Source organism: Castanea sativa, chromosome 8 (genome assembly GCF_040712315.1).
Source record: "Castanea sativa cultivar Marrone di Chiusa Pesio chromosome 8, ASM4071231v1".
Taxonomy (NCBI): Eukaryota; Viridiplantae; Streptophyta; class Magnoliopsida; order Fagales; family Fagaceae; genus Castanea; species Castanea sativa.
The window spans coordinates 20,596,845-20,617,174 of record NC_134020.1 but is presented as its reverse complement, the minus strand read 5'-3'; the positions used below and the strand labels follow the sequence as shown (position 1 = coordinate 20,617,174).

General features: G+C 35.1%; 3 protein-coding genes across 3 annotated transcripts; 2 read left to right on the top strand and 1 right to left on the bottom strand.

Moving 5' to 3' along the window:
* The first annotated feature begins 4,558 nt into the window (after positions 1–4,558).
* LOC142607251 (non-specific phospholipase C1) lies at positions 4,559–9,947 on the top strand. The gene is made up of 3 exons (XM_075778674.1): positions 4,559–5,915; positions 7,220–7,396; positions 9,369–9,947. The coding sequence occupies exons 1-3, from the start codon at positions 4,826–4,828 to the stop codon at positions 9,698–9,700; spliced, it is 1,599 nt and encodes a 532-aa protein (XP_075634789.1). The 5' UTR covers positions 4,559–4,825; the 3' UTR covers positions 9,701–9,947.
* A 2,271-nt stretch (positions 9,948–12,218) lies between these two features.
* Positions 12,219–13,947, top strand: LOC142606823 (ammonium transporter 1 member 3-like). The gene has a single exon (XM_075778175.1). It carries the CDS (start codon positions 12,351–12,353, stop codon positions 13,731–13,733), a length of 1,383 nt encoding a protein of 460 aa, XP_075634290.1. The 5' UTR covers positions 12,219–12,350; the 3' UTR covers positions 13,734–13,947.
* An 836-nt stretch (positions 13,948–14,783) lies between these two features.
* Positions 14,784–20,233, bottom strand: LOC142606824 (E3 ubiquitin-protein ligase AIRP2). The gene is made up of 5 exons (XM_075778176.1): positions 20,021–20,233; positions 17,398–17,548; positions 17,122–17,188; positions 16,740–16,974; positions 14,784–15,121 (listed from the first exon to the last, which is right to left on the bottom strand). The coding sequence occupies exons 1-5, from the start codon at positions 20,086–20,088 to the stop codon at positions 14,911–14,913; spliced, it is 732 nt and encodes a 243-aa protein (XP_075634291.1). The 5' UTR covers positions 20,089–20,233; the 3' UTR covers positions 14,784–14,910.
* Positions 20,234–20,330: the final 97 nt, after the last annotated feature.

Here is a 20,330-nt window from a genome sequence, read left to right as displayed (position 1 = left end):
ATCATTTTTTTTTTTTTTTTGAGAATCTTCTCCAAATCATTTGGGGGAAATGTTAAACCTGAAATAAAATTTAGGGTAAATTACAAAATTGTTTCTTATTCTTAACATCATATTTTAATTTAGTCCATAATTTTTCAATTGTGTCAATTTTGTCCCTAATATTTTTAATGTTGTGTCAATTTAGTTCTTACCATTATTCTTTTAATGAAAAAAACTGATGTGTTAAATGTAACAACTTAAATTAATTTTTCATGCCACAATCAGCTGCAAATTATATCACCATGTCAGTTTTTTTTTTTTTAAATTGAGACACGTGAGATCCCACCAACCAAAACTCATCTCCACTTTCGGACTCTAAAATCAACGCCAACCAAGGACTAACCTTCAAGTATATATTTCATTAATCCTTCTTTTTATCTTCATTCTCCCAGGCCCAGTTAGACAGAGAGTAGAGGCAGCCCAAGGACTACCTGGTAAGCCACAAACTAATCATTAGGCAGATGTTAACAGCCCTACAATAACCCATATAAGTTAACATGCTAGATCTGCAATGAACATGTAAAAGTCTTGCAATAAATTCAACTAAGTAATTAAACCCCTTATTTTGTTTTGTATGAACGAATTGCTTTTCCTTTCTTAGACTTTAGATTTTAACCACAGCTGCTTTACAAATCAAGGAGATTTTTTTCTTCTTTAAATCGATAACCTTTATATGTAAAACCTAATACAGCCCTCATAAAAAATAAACCAAATCAGACCCACATGCAAATACGCTAACCTTATCAAAATCCCATCTAAAAAATGATAATACAACTCAGATGCGGGCATAGTAAGATAAACACTGAGTAGGCCTAATGCGAATTCCCAACAGCTAAGTGAACACCTCAATGTAGTCATCCAAGTGTGGGGATAAGAGAGAGAGAGAGAGAGAGAGAGATAAGAATTTTAAAATTTTCCCAAACCTTTGAACTCACTTGGGAATAGAAATTTGAGTTTTTTATTTTTTATATTTTTTATCTGACGGATTAGTATAGTTGACAATTGATGTTGTCAACAACATTGAGTATATTTTTTTTTTTGAGAAACACAACACACATATGTGTGTTTCTCAAAAAAAAAGAAAAGACAATTGATGTGGTAAAGAAAATCATTTTTTATTATTCTGTTTGACACATTAAATTTTTTTCAATCAAAAAATAGCGACAGTGACCAAATTGACACTGAAGTAAAAGGTTAAGACCAAACTGATACAATTGAAAAGTTAATGACCAAATTGATATATGGCATAAAAGACCAACTATGTAATTTAAACTAAAATTTATTAGAGTTGTTAAGATGATTTTATGTATAACATTCTTAAAATCCCAACTATTCTTTGATTAATAATTCCTACACGTATAATTTTTTTGAGTACGACTACATTTTTTTTTATATAATAATGATAATAGTAAGACTACATAATTATTTTTATCTTTTTTGCTGAATGTAAAACTACATTAACTTGTCTTGTACGTGCCTGAGCTTGACATACAATAATGCCCGACTCACATATGATATGATACATTATACCTGCCCACCTTTTGAGTATAATAATACATTAAGGGTTGGTGTCGGTTAATAACAATTTTTTTTTCCAGCTTTTTGTTATTTTTGACAATTTTTTAGCAATATTTTTTTTTATTTATCATTTTTGACAACTCTTTTAATATTTTTTGTCATTTTTATTAAGTGAGACTTATATAGGAAAATCTTAACAAGCAGCGCACCGCGCTTGTTAACATTTCCCATAAATTAATAACCATGTATGGAATTTTATGCCACATGGACTCTTAGGGTCTGATTAAGATTCGCTTATTTTATTGAAATTGAATTTTTTTTATAAAAATACTATAGATAAAGGTAAAAATTAGCTAAAATAGTATAGTGAGACTTATAAATAGTACCAAAAATTGCAGTGGGCCCATAAATAGTAGCAAAAATAAGCTAAATAGTAAAATAAGCTGATTTTTTAAGCTGGAGTCAAATGCATATTAAGGATCTGTTTGGATACTACTTATTACTGAAAATTGAAAACACTGTAGTAAAATAATTTTTAAATGTGGGAATAGTACTGTGAGACCCAGTTCTAAAGTTTTTTTTTTTTATTTTTTTTTTACTGAAAAAAGTACTTACAGGTCCCGTAAATAGCACATAAAACCCACTAAAAACGCTGAATGCTTGAAAACTTTCAATTTTCGGCGTTATCCAAACGTACACTAAATATGAACTACAATTATTACAAAAAAATAATCCTCTTTCTATCAAAATATTAAAAAAAGAAGAAGATAAGCCATCCCTATTCATTAATAAATGAGTAATCCTTCATGTGCACCTTAAGCCCAATGCATTGTCCCGCCGGCTCTTTAAACAAGACCCAAGATCAGCCAGGACTACCCACTTACAATATTAATTTATTAACTAACAATTGTTAAAATTCTTATAAGTTATAAATTAGTATTCAATTCGTATTATATGATATCATGATAAACTTAACTTACTAGTCTAAATGGAAGAGGGCCTATAAGATATTACCAATATACTTCAGCTTCCCTTAGTTGAAATGCATTGTCTTTCTTCTTAAAAAAATGTTAAATTATCAAATAATAATAATAACAACAACAATTAACCTCATCACACGTACGGATACGTAATCCTTCATGTGCACCTTAACCCCAATGCTTTGTCCAACCGGCTCTTACATCAGGACTTTAGGTCTGACAAGATTACCCACTTACAATATTAATATATTAATTAAAAACTGTTAAAATTCTTATAAGTTATTATGCAATTTGTATAATATGATATCATGTTAAACCTAACTTACTAGTTTGGGTTAAACTTAACTTATTAGTCTCAATGGAAGATGTCCTATTAGATAGTACTAATATACTTCAGACTGATTTTAGCAGCCTCCCTTAATTGAAATGCATTGTCTTTCTTCTAAAAAAAATGTTAAACTATCAAATAATAATAATAATAATAATAATAATAACTAGTTTCATCGGACACACTTTGCATGTGTAATGAGGCTCTTTTTATAATTTTGATTTTAATATAATTTTTCAATTTGTATTTATCTATTGTTAGTGAGGTTACAAAGGAAAGAATTTTTAAGAAACTAAAATTTAGGATTTGAGATGGAGTAAAATGCTGGGTTTAGTGTGTGCTAGTTTTTAAGAAAAAATTGTATCAAATTTGTGCGAGGTATATTTAAATAAAGAGTGATAATTTTTAAGAAAAAAGTTTCTCTACTAGTTTTTTTTTAAAATTTTGTTGAATTACAATTTTAACCAAATTTTTTATTTTTTAAGAATAAAGTTTATCTAATTAGATTAGTGGTATTTTTGACATTTTTTGAAACTAAAACTAATTTTCTAAATCCTCTTAATATATAGTGTAGGGACACGATTTTTCAGACCAAGCCTAAAAATGTAAGGGATCTTGGCCCAGTGAACCCAGTACAATAAATTTGTAGAGTGTGGGTCAAAGAGCTAGGTTTTAGTGCATGGATAACAGTTAATATGGTTTTAGATGATGAGCCAACGAAAATTGAACCCGATTTTTGTGAGAAAGTTTGTCCTCGGCACAGTCCGAGGAGCTCTGTTCTAGTATATATTGGATGACAATGGTTACAGGAGTTGTTGATATTACTACAGTGCTTTCTCTTCTCCTTTTTCCATCCCCTTTTCATGAAGGGTCTTTTTCATTATATAGTTCCTTTTGGATGATCTTAATCCTACACTTGTTGATTTTTTGAGCCACCACTTGAGTGCTTGTCCCATCAAACACCCTTTTTGGCCTTCTGTGAGTTGTGGTTGCCAAGGTAGCATTGTTCAGGGGTCTTTTCCACATAAATGCGGTCAGAAAGTTAACTACAAGGCATTCAATGCGGTGTAGAAGCTTTTCCTTAGATATTTTTGAATCCTTATCCCTCTTGTACTTTCATGATGTTCGTCTCTATCATTAAAACCTCCTGGAAGGCCACTTTGATCATTAGGATCTATACTCAATCTGCGTTTAGCTTGTCCGAAGAGATATTCCTCCTCGAACTCGGATTACTCACGATCTCGGGCAAAACCCTATGCTCTTGGCCGAAACCCAAGACCCTACATATAGCAAATAATAATAACTATAGAAAAAAAACAAAATCTTAATTAATTATGATAAATCTCCTCTCAAATCTCATCCCAAAAAAAGAAAAAGAAATGATAGAATCAAATAGAAAAAAATCCAGCCTTTCGAAAAAACAAATCCAGAAAAGGTCAAAAAAAACGGGCAAACGATAATTCGAAAAAATGGATCAGCTCAGCTGTAACAATATAAGGCCTACACACACTTACCCAATTAAAAAAACCTGTCCCTTATTTCTCCGTAACTCTCTTTCTCTCTGTCTCTCTATAAAGCTATCATATTCATGTATATGAAACCTATCATATTCAAGATGTACATGCTACGAATATGATAACGATTCTACCAAGTATTGAGTCCTATTTAGGACTCCTTCTTTACCTTTGACTCTGGGAGAACAAAAAGACAAAAGACGAAACAAAGTGTACACGATCGCAATTCACAACCACAAAAACCCAAAAATCAATATATAAAAAAGCAAAATATATTGGGTATTTCCTTATTCTCAAAGCATATACCGTGCGGGAGAAAGTTACTATCATAATTGGAAACAAAGTAAAGTTACAAAAATCTTGATTCTCTTCTTGTTTCAGTACAACCACCTTTGATTCCTATAGAAGGCAACGACATTAACTCGTTCCCTTTTCCGATCACCGGAATGGCTTTCCGGCGAGTCCCTTTTAGCTTCTTTTTCTTTCTCTTTCTCATAGCTTCTTCCCAGTCCTTGGAATTCAAAAAGAAGCACAAAATCAATGGACCCATCAAGACCCTGGTCGTCATCATCATGGAAAACCGTTCTTTTGACCACATCTACGGTTGGCTCAAAGCGACCCGACCCGACATCGACGGCTTGGACGGCGACGAGTCGAACCGGGTTGTAGTAACGAACCCGGACTCGGAAGAAGTTAAGGTTTCAAACGACGCTCTGTTCATAGACTCGGATCCGGGTCACTCGTTTCAGGCGATCAGGGAACAGATATTCGGGTCGAACGATTCGACCCAAGAGCCGTTGATGAACGGGTTCGCTCAGCAAGCGGAGAGCGAGAATCCAGGCATGTCGAGAACCGTGATGAGCGGGTTCAAACCGGAGCTCCTACCGGTTTACACCGAGTTAGCGAACGAGTTCACCGTGTTCGACCGGTGGTTCGCCTCGGTGCCCGCGTCGACTCAGCCGAACCGATTCTACGTCCACTCGGCCACGTCACACGGAGCTATGAGCAACGTACGGAAAGACCTTATCCATGGGTTCCCACAAAAAACGATCTTCGACTCGCTCGACGAAAATGGCCTCAGCTTTGGCATTTATTACCAAAACATCCCGGCAACCTTGTTCTTCTCGAGCCTGAGGAAACTCAAGCACGTGACTAAGTTTCACAGCTACTCTTTGAAGTTTAAATTGCACGCCAAGCTGGGTAAGCTGCCGAACTATGCGGTGGTGGAACAGAGGTACTTTGATGTGGACGCGTTCCCAGCCAATGATGACCACCCATCGCATGACGTGGCGCTCGGACAGAGGTTCGTGAAGGAGGTGTACGAGACGCTGAGAGCTAGCCCTCAGTGGAACGAGATGGCTATTTTGATTACCTATGATGAGCATGGTGGCTTTTACGATCACGTGCCTACACCCGTTTATGGTGTGCCTAGCCCTGATGGGATCATTGGTGGTGACCCCTTTTACTTCCGGTTCGACCGCTTGGGTGTTCGGGTCCCGACCATACTTATCTCGCCGTGGGTCGAGAAGGGTACTGGTGAGTCTGTTTTTCATGTTCCAAATTTGGATATGTGCTTATTATGGTACAAGTTTGGTATTGCTTGAAATTGTTTATGTTTCTTATTTTGGTTGGTATTGCTTGATGTTGTTGTACACTTGGGGTGATTGCTGTGGTATCAAAATGAATTTTCCCCAAGAGCTTGTTTTGTTTTGTTTTGTTTATTACTGCTTAATTGATTTTTTGTATGCTTCTTTGTGTGTTTTCTACTTTGAAGGATTCAAAACCAAAATTGTGATACAGTAAGTTTTTGGGGTTTAGCAGCTTTGGACATTTGTGATGGGTGTATATCTTTGTTTTAATGTGATAAGAAACTTTTTCTAGTACCTTATTATTGATTGGGAAGGGGATTGAAGAACTTAGGGAGGAGAATTTTTCTTACGTCTTGATATTGCTATGTAATTGAGTGTGTGTATAACCTTTATGGTCTGAGTAGTATCCTTTTTCTAACTAACCTGGCTATTTTGCTTACAGATTTCCCAAAACATAGTCATTCATGGCCAAAACTTGCTTTAGATAAAGCCTACTCCAGACATACACTCTCACACACAACACATTTTATAGAAAATTGTGAACTAAAATGGATATGAAATCTGTGCTTTCTAATGAAGAAGTTGAGAATAACATTCCTATTTTATCCATGTAACGAGTCAAATAGATGCAAACCACTAGGTTAGCATATTACCTCTAGTCTCCAACCTGCTTTTCCAAAAGGTGAACTACGTCTGCTGGGATTTTGGGGCTAGTGTCATCTCTTTAAAGTTTGAAACACGCTTGAACTATATATATTGGCTTCTTTGTAAATTTTTGATCGGCTAACGTTCCAAATTTTGGTTTCAGATTGCATATTATTTCAAATAAGTGCTTATGTTTATGTAAAGATGCCCTTGATAGCTGCAAGGTCTTCAATTTTCTTACTCATAACAGCAATATCCATTGCTGCTGATACTTTTGGGATTTATTGCTGATCTATTAACCTGCAATGCTTTGGGCTCAGTCTTCCCAAAGGATTTTTTATCTTCCTTATCTAAACTGACCTGTACTGTTTCTTTCAGTCATGCTTGGAAAATGAAACCTACAGCTCTTTGACTTTGATACTCTTTTTTTCCAACTTCTATATTATTCACATTTTTGATTTTACAGAAGTTCTGGTTTTCTGAATGTACATTTTGTTTATATAACATAGGTTGTGCAGTCAACTTTAAAGAATTATTAATATCAGCACCCATTGTTTGACCCCAGACCTTTCCACCTGCGGACTGACTCTTGATTGTTTTGTGCAGTGATTCATTTGCCAGATGGACCAACAGCAACTTCACAATTTGAACATTCTTCTATACCTGCAACTGTGAAGAAGCTTTTCAATCTGGAATCAAACTTCCTGACCAAGAGGGATGCATGGGCTGGTACTTTTGAGAGCTATTTTAACATCCGTGATAGTCCACGTGATGATTGTCCAGGTTTGCACCATTCTCCTTCATCATTACAAATTACTTTCATTTTCTTAGTGATCTATTGATTCTCCTATTCTCACTTTACACTTCATAATATGAAAATTATAAGGGGCCATTGTGTGGCACAATTCTGGAATTTTCCTTTCTTGCTACCTATTCTGGGTTACAGATTGACCTGAATCTATAATCGGATTACCCCTTCTCGTATTCAGTACCATAGACATATACTATTCATTGGTGGTTTGAAATTAAAGTATCTGTAATCTTGTGTAAAAAAAAGACAAGTTTCATTAACCTACTATCTTTTTGGGGAGCACGTGTACCTATGCCATTATTGTGTGGCAATACTGTGTTCTCTTCATTTCTCTTTTTCTTTTATGTGGGTTGGGAGGACAGTCTGATGTATTTTGAGAGAAGAGTATGAAATTCAACTGTGTATTCTCTTTTCTACCATATGCTTTCATTGGACCTCTCCATTCTGTGAAAGCTCAAGGTCTCCATGGGCAGTTTATGCCTCTTTGAGCATGTAGCTTTAACAGTGACTTTTAAGAGCCATCTAGTAATGAACTGTTTTTAAATCTGGAGATTATTTTTTGTCAGTGGTCCACAAAATCACCTATTGATAGGAACTAGTTATTAGGGGGTGTTTGGTTTGTGTTTTTAAACAACAATTTTCAGTTTTTAAATAACATTACACTTATTTCCACAAATATTTTCAAATAACAATTTTCAGCTTTTAAACACATATACCAAACGGGTCCAATTATGATCTCCTGAGTAGGAGATTTGGAATGATATCGGCTGGTGCTTGTTCCAAGGGGGGTAGATATCTGTGGCCTCGCAAAAAATCCCCCCCCAATTTCCTCACTTTTTTTTCTACATTGTTTTGTGTATGTTTTTGTTGAGATATTATTTAGAAAATATTTGCTTCCATCGATGTTTTTGAGGTTTAAAAGTTTCAAAGAAATAAGAATTAAAAAAAAAATGAAACTATAAAGAAACGAAAGTTTTAATTAAGAAACAAAGAATAAAAAAATACTTTTCAAAAGTGTTAACAGGTTAAACTCTTTAAATTTCATAAAGAATGTGTACGTAAATAATAAAATTTAGAACTACTTATATAATAAAGTCCATAAGGTTTAAAATTGTTATACCTATTAAAAATAAGGTTTGAAATTGTTATACCTATAAAAAATAATTTAAAATTGTTATGATTTAATCATATTTTTATGAGTTCAACAAAAACAAGCATAAGATGTGCTTTATCTAATTACTAAAAATCATTACATAAGAATTATAAGTGGACTTTGAAAAAATTACAACACAGCTTATTCATATGTAAAAATACCCTAAGAAATAAACACAATTTAATGGATGTGCTATCTTTTTATGGGTTTTCTAACGTTAAAATGCCACTTAGCATTTCACATAAGTGACATTTTATTGTCCAGATTAGTCTTTAGTATTGTAGATATAATGTGTGTCTGTTGTCTTTGTTTACAACGTATTTGTACGTACCTATGCATGTTAGTGGGGATATCAGATATGAATACATCTATAATAAATTTTACCTCCTAAAGTCAAATTTTGGCTCTGCTTCTACTGCTCGTATGCTTATTTAACTTGAAGAACCCAAGGTTTAGATTCGAGGGTTATATGTGCTACCTTTGTCCCAAAGTCAAATTTAGTGCATTGTTTTTTAGTTAAAAATGTACAAGTTTCCAAAACTACACATGATAATTTAAATTCCAGAGTAAGAAGGGTATTTGACTCTTTAAGTAAAGTAAATGGTAAGTGAGAAAATTTATTAAAGACGTTTCAATGAGGACTATATTTTGGGACATTTCAAAGTGGAACATGGGACTAGCAATTTGGGATAGAGGAAGTTATTTGCTTTCTTATTTTAGCATATGATTGAAGTTTTTAGTTAATTTCTTGCAATTGATTGTTGAATATCAATCATGGTATCTGGATGCAGTAACCCTTCCAGAAGTAAAGAGATCACTGAGGCCATGGGGACCGAAAGAAGATGCCAGACTCTCAGAATTTCAAGTTGAAATGATCCAGCTTGCATCCCAGCTCAATGGTGACTATCTCCTGAACGCCTACCCAGATATTGGTAAGAGCATGACAGTGGGTGAAGCCAACCAGTATGCAGAGGATGCAGTCAAGAGATTCTTGGAAGCAGGGAAGGCTGCTCTTAAAGCTGGAGCTAATGAGTCTGCAATTGTTACAATGAGACCTTCCCTCACTAGCCGAATTATGTTGAGGGATCGGCAAAGTCACGGCCACCATGTCGAAAGCTACTGATTGAATTGGCTTCAGAAACAGAAACGCCATTTGTAAATAAACATTTGCACCGGCACTTCTACAATGTTGCCTGTGTATATTTGTACTATAATTAGCATATCAGAAAGATGCGGACCTATTTAGAGTAAAGCTTTCCCCAATAAACCGAGTGGTACATGAAAGCATATGGGAATCAACTATTTCTATTTATAACACAGTTGTGTACACGTCAGAGCATTATATAGCTGGGTCAACCTTTTTACTCCAACTACTTGTCAAGTCGAAATTTCTGATACGGATGCAAAATGGGCAGTTTAATGTGTATATATATGCCCACGATGGATATTTGCTAGCTGTCATTTACATGTACGAGTTTTATTGCTCAATACAGACATTTTCACACATGGATTAGAAATAATCGATTCGAATCCCTCAAATGAATATCATAATGCACCATTAATTTGTCAATCAAAGTGCATAAATTAATACTCTCATGTAGAATATTTGACAAATTAGTTGTTGTACGTCAGCACGTTTGTTTAAAGTATTGGGCATGTAGTCCATATCTGTTAGTATTTTACTATTTTTATTTGATTCTAATCCAGGCTTCAGTTGATTCAACAGCAGCAAATCAGGCACTAGGCGACTCTTCCTCAAATGCCGGAAATAATGGAAAGGCCAATGTGTCCTGGGAAAAGATAATCTTTAAAGTGTTCTAGACGAATCCTCTAAAACCCTTTTTTTTTTTTCCTAGGACCTGACCTTGAATAATATGATTATTGTAGAAATGTTCAATAAAATCTTTTTGCGAAATGTGCCATCATAGAAATAGGACAAATAAATTCACGTGCAAGTGGTCCTTGAATACTTCTTCACATATTGGTGTGATGAATATAATTATAGAATATGTAGTACAATATATATATATCAATGTTATGAATACCGTTTCGGACTCTGTTTCAGTTTGTCTATTGGAACAAAATATTTCGGTATCGGCCTATTTCGATGTATTATTTCAGAGTGTTTCGGAGTTACGTTATTTTATAATAAAATATATATATATATTATTAATAATAAAAACTTATATAAATTATTAAATGTTTTAACGAAGTTATAAGTACATATTTCAACTAATATGTAATCTTTAAGTCCAAATAATTATAATAATAATAAGAAGAAGAAGAAGAAAAAGAAGTATTAGTTCAATCATTTATAAAATATAATAAGAGTAATAATATGAAAAAAAAATTGATGTTAATACTTATATTTAGTTGTTGGAGGTTGGAACAGTAAAAGAGGGTAAAGGCTGAAACATCTGTTTTTATTGTTGCTCACGTGGAGCTCACAAAAACAATACAAAGAAAAAATTCAAAATTTAAAACACAAGTGACAAAAGAGGAGTATGTGGGCCGGCAAAAACTAAACAAATAAAAAATTTAAAGCAAAGGACATATCTTTTAAGGGAGAGTAAAGAGGCTGACAGTCAAATACGTTACTTGTACAGCACACAAATAAAAAAGCAAAGGCAGACTGGCAGCCACAGCAAGACCGAAACACACCAGAAGAAAAAATCAAAAAGAGAAGAAGAGAAGAAGGGGGGGTCCGAAACCCACCAAAAGAAGAAGAAAAAAAAGAACAAGAAGAAGGGTCTGATACCCAGAAGAAGAAGGAAAAAAAAATAAAAAAAAGAAAGAAGCAGAAGGGTCCGTGACCAAGAAGAAGAAGAGAAGGTATGATTTTTTTTTTTTTCAGCCAAAATCTGGTACTGGCTGAAATTTGTGTTTCAGCCGAAATTGGCCGGAATGGCCGGAACACCCCGAAATAGGCCGAAATTTGACCCGAGGTGGAACAGGGGTATTATGGTACCGTTTTGCATGCCGGTACGAAATATTCCGGCCGTTTCGGCAACGGAACCGAATCAATAACAATGATATATATACGTATATTGTGTTGTCATAGAAATAGGACGCTAAATTCATATGCAACTTGTTCCTTGATTCTATATTTGTATTCAGCTTATAAAAGATAATATTTGCATAAAAGAATAACTCGCAGATCTCATCCCTCCTCTACCTTACACATTCCAAGCCTTATCACTATCAATAAATCTCATGATATAAAAATTTTCACAAATTTTCGCTAACATACTTTATGATGATTATTGATTAGTGCAAAATGAAAGTTCTATTAATTTTTCTAAGAATAAAAGTAAAATAAAAGTGATATTTATAATAAACACTCAAATAATAGATTACCTTAATAAGTTGTGAAAAATATTATACAAAATTTTGTGTATCTAAGATCACTGATTTCTTTGTGTCTTTTTTCGCATGTCACTAAACAGTTGAAAGCTAAAGGCACTAGAATATTATAATACTATTTTGTTATGTAATTAATTATGTCCAAGAGTATAAAACTATTGGCACCCAAATCCTATCCTTTCACCACAAGTCATTGAAGTAGAATGCACAACTAGTCACAACGTACGCATGCATAAACAAGCGACCCCACGATCAATGCAGCTACCATTCAAACCACCACTTTCATTCATACAACTATCTAAGTCTATATCTTCCATTTTCATTCACCACCAACCATCTCTCTCTCTCTCTCTCTCTCACACACACACACACACTCTCTCTCTCTCTCTCTCTCTCTCTTCCGAAGAACCATGGAGGGCTCATGGGAACAAAGTGTCACAGATTCCATCAACACCGTTTACCTCCTCTTTTCTGCTTACCTTGTCTTTGTAATGCAGCTTGGCTTTGCCATGCTCTGTGCTGGCTCAGTCCGAGCCAAGAATGCCATGAACATCATGCTTACCAATGTTGTTGATGCGGTTGTTGGTAGCATCTCTTATTACCTCTTTGGCTTTGCTTTTGCCTTTGGTGATGGCTCCAATTCCAACCCTTTCATTGGTACAAACTTCTTTGCTTTGTTTAACATCCCCAATACCTCATATGACTACAGCTTCTTTCTTTACCAATGGGCTTTCGCTATAGCTGTTGCTGGTATTACCAGTGGCTCAATAGCAGAGAGAACCCAGTTCACTTCTTACCTAATTTTCTCATTTTTTCTCACTGGATTTGTGTACCCAATTGTGGCTCATTGGGTTTGGTCATCTAGTGGTTGGCTCAGTCCTAGTTCCAGTGACTTGTTGTTAGGTTCAGGTGCAATTGACTTTGCTGGGAGTGGGGTGGTGCATTTGGTTGGTGGAATTGCTGGGCTTTGGGGCTCTTTCATAGAAGGCCCAAGAGTGGGCCGGTTTGATGCGTTTGGGAAGCCTATACAAATGAGAGGCCACAATGCAACCCTTGTGGTACTAGGTACTTTTCTGTTGTGGTTTGGATGGTTTGGGTTCAATCCGGGCTCATTTGATAAGATTCTTGTGGCCTATCCCAACACCAGCCAAGGTAATTGGACTGCGGTAGGCCGGACTGCAGTCACTACCACATTAGCCGGGTCAACTGCTGGACTCGTAACCCTTTTCGGCCGACGATTACTAGTGGGACATTGGGATGCATTGGATGTTTGCAATGGGCTGCTAGGTGGGTTTGTTGCAATCACATCAGGCTGCTCGGTTGTTGAGCCCTGGGCTGCTATTGTGTGCGGGTTTGTCGCTGCATGGGTCTTGATTGGGCTCAATATCTTGGCCTTAAAACTGAAATTTGATGACCCATTGGAGGCAACCCAGTTGCATGGTGGTTGTGGTGCCTGGGGTTTGATATTTACAGGGTTGTTCGCTAAAGAAGAATTTGTGATTCAAGCATATGATTCAGGCGAATCAGGCGTGGTGAGGCCCTTTGGTCTTTTTATGGGTGGAGGCTGGGGTTTGATTGGAGCCCAAGCGATAGAGGTTTTGGTGATTGTGGGCTGGGTAAGTTTGACAATGGGACCTCTATTTTATGGCCTACACAAGCTTGGGATTTTGAGAATCTCTCCTGAAGAAGAAATTGCCGGCCTTGACATATCTACACATGGAGGCTATGCCTATGCTCACCACGAAGAAGACCAACCTCGCTTCTATGCAGATTACATACGTGTACAAAATTGATGATTCCCAACCAAATGGCATTTTTCATTTGCATGTTAGTATGTTACACATATCTTTATTCGATTCTCATAGGTTTGTGATATGTCATGAGCTTCATGAATTGTCTCATCGAATTTGAATTTGCTCTTCAAAGAACTCTCCTGAAAATTTCAAAAGCTTACTGAACAACTGTTAAGTCTTAAATTAATAGAGTTGACCCTCTGTCATTTTCCAACTCTTTTTTTTTTTTTTCACACTATTGTTGATCCATGCTATGGATTGATTCTATATTTTACAATTGAGAAAGTCTGTACAATTGTTCACCAAATAGATCGCTGAAAAATCACAAACCATCTCTGGATAGAAGGGCCTAGTGAAGTGTGATAAAGAAAAAGGAGTAGAGTCTACAGGCGGAAGGGGCTGAGAAGATTGGCCTACCAAAATCAGGCCCCAAGCACAAATGGAAAATAGTAGCCTAGGGTGAACTTCACATCACTTTGGACCAACATGATGGGCCACTAACTGGTAGAAGGAAGCTTCATGATGGCCCAATTGCTATAGAACCGAACCGGGTGAGCAAGAGACAAGCTTTCAACTATGTCCATGATATAGCTTAATTAATTGGAGACCCCAGAACAATGATAGCAGCCATGGCTGTTCAACAGTCCTGCACTCCTGCTGACAGCAATAAGTGTCATTTGTTCGAACTGTAGGGGGCTTTGGAATCCCCGGGCAGTTACAACCATGGGATGGCTATTAGAGCTAAACAACCTAAGTTTCACTGGTGAAAGCTTGGATTTTTGAACTAATAACCCAAGTTTGTATTGTTGATTTCAGCTGGTTCGTGAGGGTTCTATTTCATATCTACTGTTGACCAATTATAGTGAATCCCAGCACCTCAACTGACCAACCCTGTAAAGCAAACCAGAACATTGCTTCATATCTTGCTGCCTATGCTTTCTTGTGAGGCTAAGGATCTTGCAATGAAATAAATGGGTGAAAGAGCAGACCCAATTAAAACTAATTTAAGAGAGTTTAGAAAAAACAAAAAAACAAAAAAACAAGGAGAAATTTAGGAATCAATATCACCTGCTTGAAGCCAATAAAACTATGGCCTAATGGGGGAAAAACAGTATGTTTGTCAAAAGAACATGTACAGCCAGGTTTATTATATACACAGTTTCCTAAATCTATGCTCTCACCTAACATGAGGATTATAGGGAACTAACACATGATCTGGAACAACAAGGGGCAATTTATTTATGTACATGAACAGCCTCCTACGATTCTCCTTCAAAATTGAAGATAAATCAACAACATCAGACTTATCTGTGTAGATCCAAAGGTCACCGGAGTTTACTCTTTTAAGGCTGTCTCGACAGAAGGGACATGACTGCGACCGCCCATGCCTAAGGCAAACAGTAAGCATATGAAATCAGATCCCGCTATATGTTAGTATAGGCAGAAACAAGTTATGAGCCTAGTTAAATTCAAATTCATCATATGGATATGTTAGTAAAGGCAGAAACAAGTTATGAGCCTAATTAATTCAAATTCATCATATGGATTGTTAACCCATACGAATTTCTCCAATTTCCTCATATATAATTGACAGGTAGGGGAGACCATTTGTTTTATTGGTCTGTCAAGATAGCATATTTGACTACATGAATCAACCCAAACACAACTCATTTAATAATTGTATCAAAACCCCTCAAACCTAACATGACCTATTTAACAAGCAAGTTGACACAACACAACCACATAACATGCTTAATAAACAGATCATGTTGGGTTGATATAGACATGACCCATTTTGACCCGTTCAATAAACAATATATTGGGTTGAAATGAATGTAAATCATGATAATTCATTTAAATAAAAATTACCAAAATGATTAACATTTTTTTTTTAAATTTTATAAGCGCCGCATAAATCATAATAGTCATAAACAAATAAGTTTCATACAAATTCAATTTCATGATAATATCGATTGACGTAATAATAACAATAAAGTTTCATCCGAATTTAAAAATACACATTATAAGAGCATTCACATCAAATGTAAAATATAGAAAGTGGCCAATTTTGCACATTGGGCCCCAAAATTCTCCCACATCAGTTAGGCGAAAATTGAGTAGAGAGAGAATATGGGGGAAATGAGTGAATTTTTAAGAGAAAGAGAGAAGGTGACTTTGTGTGAATGGAAGAAATGAGAAAGAGAGAGATGATGACTGGTTGTGGTTTGGGATGAGAGAGAGCTTAGAGAAGAGAGACTTGAGAGGAGGACATTGGAGAGGGAGAGAGCTAGAGGCGAGATAAATAGAGAGTAGATGAAATTAATAATAAAAAAGGAATGAGAAATTATTATTTAAATAAAATAAAGTGTAGAATAGATACATTGGTGTGGATGGTTTTAAAAAGTGGTTGTATAAAACAGAAAAAGAAGGTTTTATGCAAGAAATAGACGGTAAATTTTGCATGGATTAATGCGAATGCTCTAAAAAGAGTAAAATCGAATGAGTGTTTTTTCTTCTTCTTTGGTTATAGTAAAAGGGTTAAGGACTGTAGAGTTTCAATAAAGAATTTACCAAGACAACTATTAAAACTCTTGTAATAACTTAATTCCATATTAAAAATTTTAAATTATGTTAGATAAAAAATGACATTTAATTATATGAATTACATGGGTTTGTGTCAAATGACTTAAACAGTCTTGACACGAATAATGAACCAGGTCAGGTTAATGCCTCATCCAATTTGGCACAACTTCAGTTCTTGCAGGCTGTCGTGAATGTCTCCTGAAGGATGGAAATAAAATTGGACCTTTGTAGCAGAGTTTCTCTAATAAAATTTTTCAAGAAAGAGACCAAAGGAAGGCCAAAAACTTCAATTTTCAATGGGACACCACATGATTACATTTTAACTTTGTGTGTGTGTGTTTTGGTCACTAAAAGCGGTGGTTATATACATAATCATTAAATGTAATGCATAATGTGTTCAGAGAAGGAAAACAGAAAGCTTACCAATCCCGATAACACTTCCAACACAAAGAATGGTTGCAATTAGGCAAAACAACCTTGCTATTCACCTCCATGCAAATGCCACACTCCTCTTCTCTTTCTATGTCAATTTCAGAGAGTTTTCCTTTTTCCAACTCATCCTTCTTTTTGTATCTGAGACTACATGTCTCTTTCTGCTTCCGGTCCTCCAAATCTGTGACGCCTCTTTGAAGTTGCAAGAAAGATGGAAATATCACCGCTGTTTAAAAATAAATAAATAAATAAATAACAAAAAAACCCAACTCATAATATTATTATTTTTTCTTCTCTCTGTAGATAAGTTGCAGCAACGTTAAACATTGATCCACAAAAAATAATTATTTCTCCTTCATTGAATCTCACTCACCATAAAACTCTCTAATACTTGCTTTCCTTTCATAGACAGACATGGTGGTCTTGCCATCTGCATAGGTCTGCACCAATCCATCAAATTGCCACACCCCAACAAGTAAGTCATTATAAAATTACTACATTGTTGAAGGGGATGGGATGCAAATCAAACCACAGAACAATTACAAGGACGAGAGAGAGAGAGAGAGAGAGAGAGAGAGAGAGAGAGATCATATAAATCTGAAAGCAGAAACTAACAGAATCGAAGAGTATTAATAGGAGAGATACGTACCATATAAATAAGAATTCTAAGCAAACCAAGTACACCAGCAAGGTGACAATCAGTCCATTGAACAAGAAAAAGAAAAAGGTGAGCCGCTGGACTGTAGGACAGTCTCATCTGCATACGTGCTCCATCATTCTCCCTTGGAAAATCTAAAGCCCTGAAAAAACAAGAGAGGAAAGAAGGCAGCAAAGCACAAGATTAACAAATGTACAGCAATGATCATATAATCAAAGTGATATAGAATCAGCACACACACACATGAAAAATATAACCGGTAGACATTTTATTCCACAACTTAGCTCAAACAACAAAGCCAGTCTCCAAACTAATTAAGATGTTAAAAAAGTTTATTTCTAGAGAGCCTTTATCCCATACCAACAATTACAGAAAAGGAATGTGTTGAAATATTGCATATGATTTGAAGGAGAAAGAGGAAGAAGATCGTTTGCTTGAATATTCAACTAACATTAAAAAAAATCAACAAATTCCTAGGAGAGTCTCACACCTAATGGACCATTATGAACCCAAGCTAAAGTTCTGGACCTGGGTAAAAGCAGGACAGTGGTAGAATTTACTGTAAACAACTCTTAATAGAATTACAGAAAATCAATATTTTAGCAAAAGCCATTTATCTATCTGCTCTAACCACAGTTTCGAAAATGCAGTATCTGTTTCATTCATGCCTCCAGCATGGTACTCCATCCTGGAGCTGCTACAACAAGCCTTTGAATTATACATGAAATTAGCCCCTAATCATTCAAACTGTCTTGACACTCTATTGACATTCTAACAAGAAGTATGAATCCAAGGTCATTTAGAGCATCGTAGATGCTAGCATTACAACAGTCCATATTGTAATGGTTAATCTCAAAATTCATGTGAACCATTTAGAAAACTTCATTTGACTTTGTTAGGGGGTTTGGATTAAAATTAGCATTGTAGCCACTCTTCAGTCTTCTCCAATCACAATATGGAATATTCCCACTTTATGTTTCAGCTTAAACATTAGATGATTAATATCAATGATAAACAAAAAAGCTGTTAGGAAACAGGAGACATAACCCAGGATTTATGGGATAAGAACAACAGAAAAGACAACGCACAAATGCAAACACCAGATTTTACAAGGTTACATATATATATATATTGTCGTCTTAGCTCAATCAACTAATCTTTCAATCTAGTTCTGCCATTTCAAAATTCATGATTACAAAACTTTGACTAAAGGAGTTGGGTTTGCAGTCAATCAAACAGAACTCTTTGCTATTCAGTTCTGCAGAAGATACATGATATGAAGAGCAATGATACTCTGTGTCCAAAGACTAGCATCATCTATAGGAATGTAGTAATGTCAATGAGTTTGCCGGGATTTATGTGCATAACCCAACTAGTTTAATGTTCCTTTTTATTTTATTTTTAAAGAATGGAAATATGTGCCATCATGGTCTGAAACGATTACACTCAGTCAATAAATTTTCAGGTTCTTCATAAATTCCATGTCAAACATACATAGGATCATTACAATATATCCTCACATGAAGTTACATTTGAAAATCCGTAAAAGCAATGGAATCCAAAAAAGAATGACACTGTAAATTTCATATAAAGAGGGTAATAAAAAACTTATCAATGAATCCCTACTTCCTAGTCTGCTCAGTATTATTTAAGGTAATAATATTCCTCTCTTTCTCTCTCTCTCTCTCCAAATTGTCCATAAAGTGCAAAAAGGGAAAGTCCCCAAAAATATCATTCTTCTCATGATGACAAAATCTCCCTTTCCATGTGGCAAATATATATCTTCTACTTCAAATAAAGTTTAAGATCAAAGACTAATAAAAGAATCACAATTCAATAGCCACATTGCAATGTTAAAGAAGATTATCCACCCAATTCACCAGTCATCATACACGTGTAAAATCCATTCACAATAATTTTTTACTTTCTACTCAGGTTGTCAACTGTACTCTTTAGTTACCTAAAGGCAAAAACGCAGTGGTCCATCAAAAGGATGCTACTTGAGCAGCCTTGTCTTGTTCTCATTTCATAGATTATAAAAGCCAAAAAAATATATTATCATTTAGTACAATATACTAATGGGTTTACTCTGGTTGAGCGTGTCTATAGGCAAAATATTTAAGTTTCAAGGAGGGCCCACAAATTGGTCAATCAAAACAATGGGTTCGTTCATCATTGTGAATAAATTTATTTTAAAGGAATTAAATAAACAGATCAAATTCCTTAACTGGTGCCCACGTCTAACTCACAAGCATGTATAATACTTAATACATTCAATTCATTTTAAAGGAATTAAATATTCTAGAAAATTAAAATTTTAAAATATAATTTATAAATAAATAAATACATAAAAGGCCTAGGAATTTCATGCTCAAGAATGCTATCACATAAATAGAGCTAATATTTAAAAAAAGAAAAAAGAAAAAAACACAAACTTTTGAATGGAAATCAAAGACTATTCAAGAAAAACAAATTGAGAAATCTTATACAAAGGGAGCTCAGTTCAGAGGACTAAAAAGCGCTATAAATTTAAACGTCAAACGTAAGAGTTCAATTTTTGATGTGAAGAATCTGAAAATTCATATCAGAGAGAGAGAGAGGGAGAGAGAGTTACAGAGTATTGGCGTGCTGAATATCAGCTTCAAGCGCTTTCAGAGAATCCCTGAACGAAGACTTTCCCATGGCCGATTATATTTTCCCGGAAAAAAATTCCCATCCAACAAACAGAAAAATAGAAACGGAACCACCTTAAAATCAGAGAAAGATACACTCGCAGTTTTTGATGAATCCCTTCTCTCCTCGTAAAAACAAAACCAGGACACTTCATTCTCTTTTACTACTCACTTATTTATAATAAATCACTACTAGGAGAGGGATTCTTTTTAAATTACAAATTTACCCTCGAGTGTCTTTTATTTATTATT

Excerpts from the sequence above, each read along its gene's own strand:
- LOC142607251 (XM_075778674.1), top strand. The coding sequence starts at position 4,826 with ATGGCTTTCCGGCGAGTCCCTTTTAGCTTCTTTTTCTTTCTCTTTCTC. Across the intron at positions 5,916-7,219 it reads GTGGGTCGAGAAGGGTACTG|TGATTCATTTGCCAGATGGA; the intron begins GTGAGTCTGTTT and ends TGTTTTGTGCAG. Across the intron at positions 7,397-9,368 it reads TCCACGTGATGATTGTCCAG|TAACCCTTCCAGAAGTAAAG; the intron begins GTTTGCACCATT and ends ATCTGGATGCAG.
- LOC142606823 (XM_075778175.1), top strand. The coding sequence starts at position 12,351 with ATGGAGGGCTCATGGGAACAAAGTGTCACAGATTCCATCAACACCGTT.
- LOC142606824 (XM_075778176.1), bottom strand. The coding sequence starts at position 20,088 with ATGGGAAAGTCTTCGTTCAGGGATTCTCTGAAAGCGCTTGAAGCTGAT. Across the intron at positions 17,189-17,397 it reads TTAGAATTCTTATTTATATG|ACCTATGCAGATGGCAAGAC; the intron begins GTACGTATCTCT and ends GGATTGGTGCAG. Across the intron at positions 15,122-16,739 it reads TGGAAGTGTTATCGGGATTG|GCATGGGCGGTCGCAGTCAT; the intron begins GTAAGCTTTCTG and ends TGTTTGCCTTAG.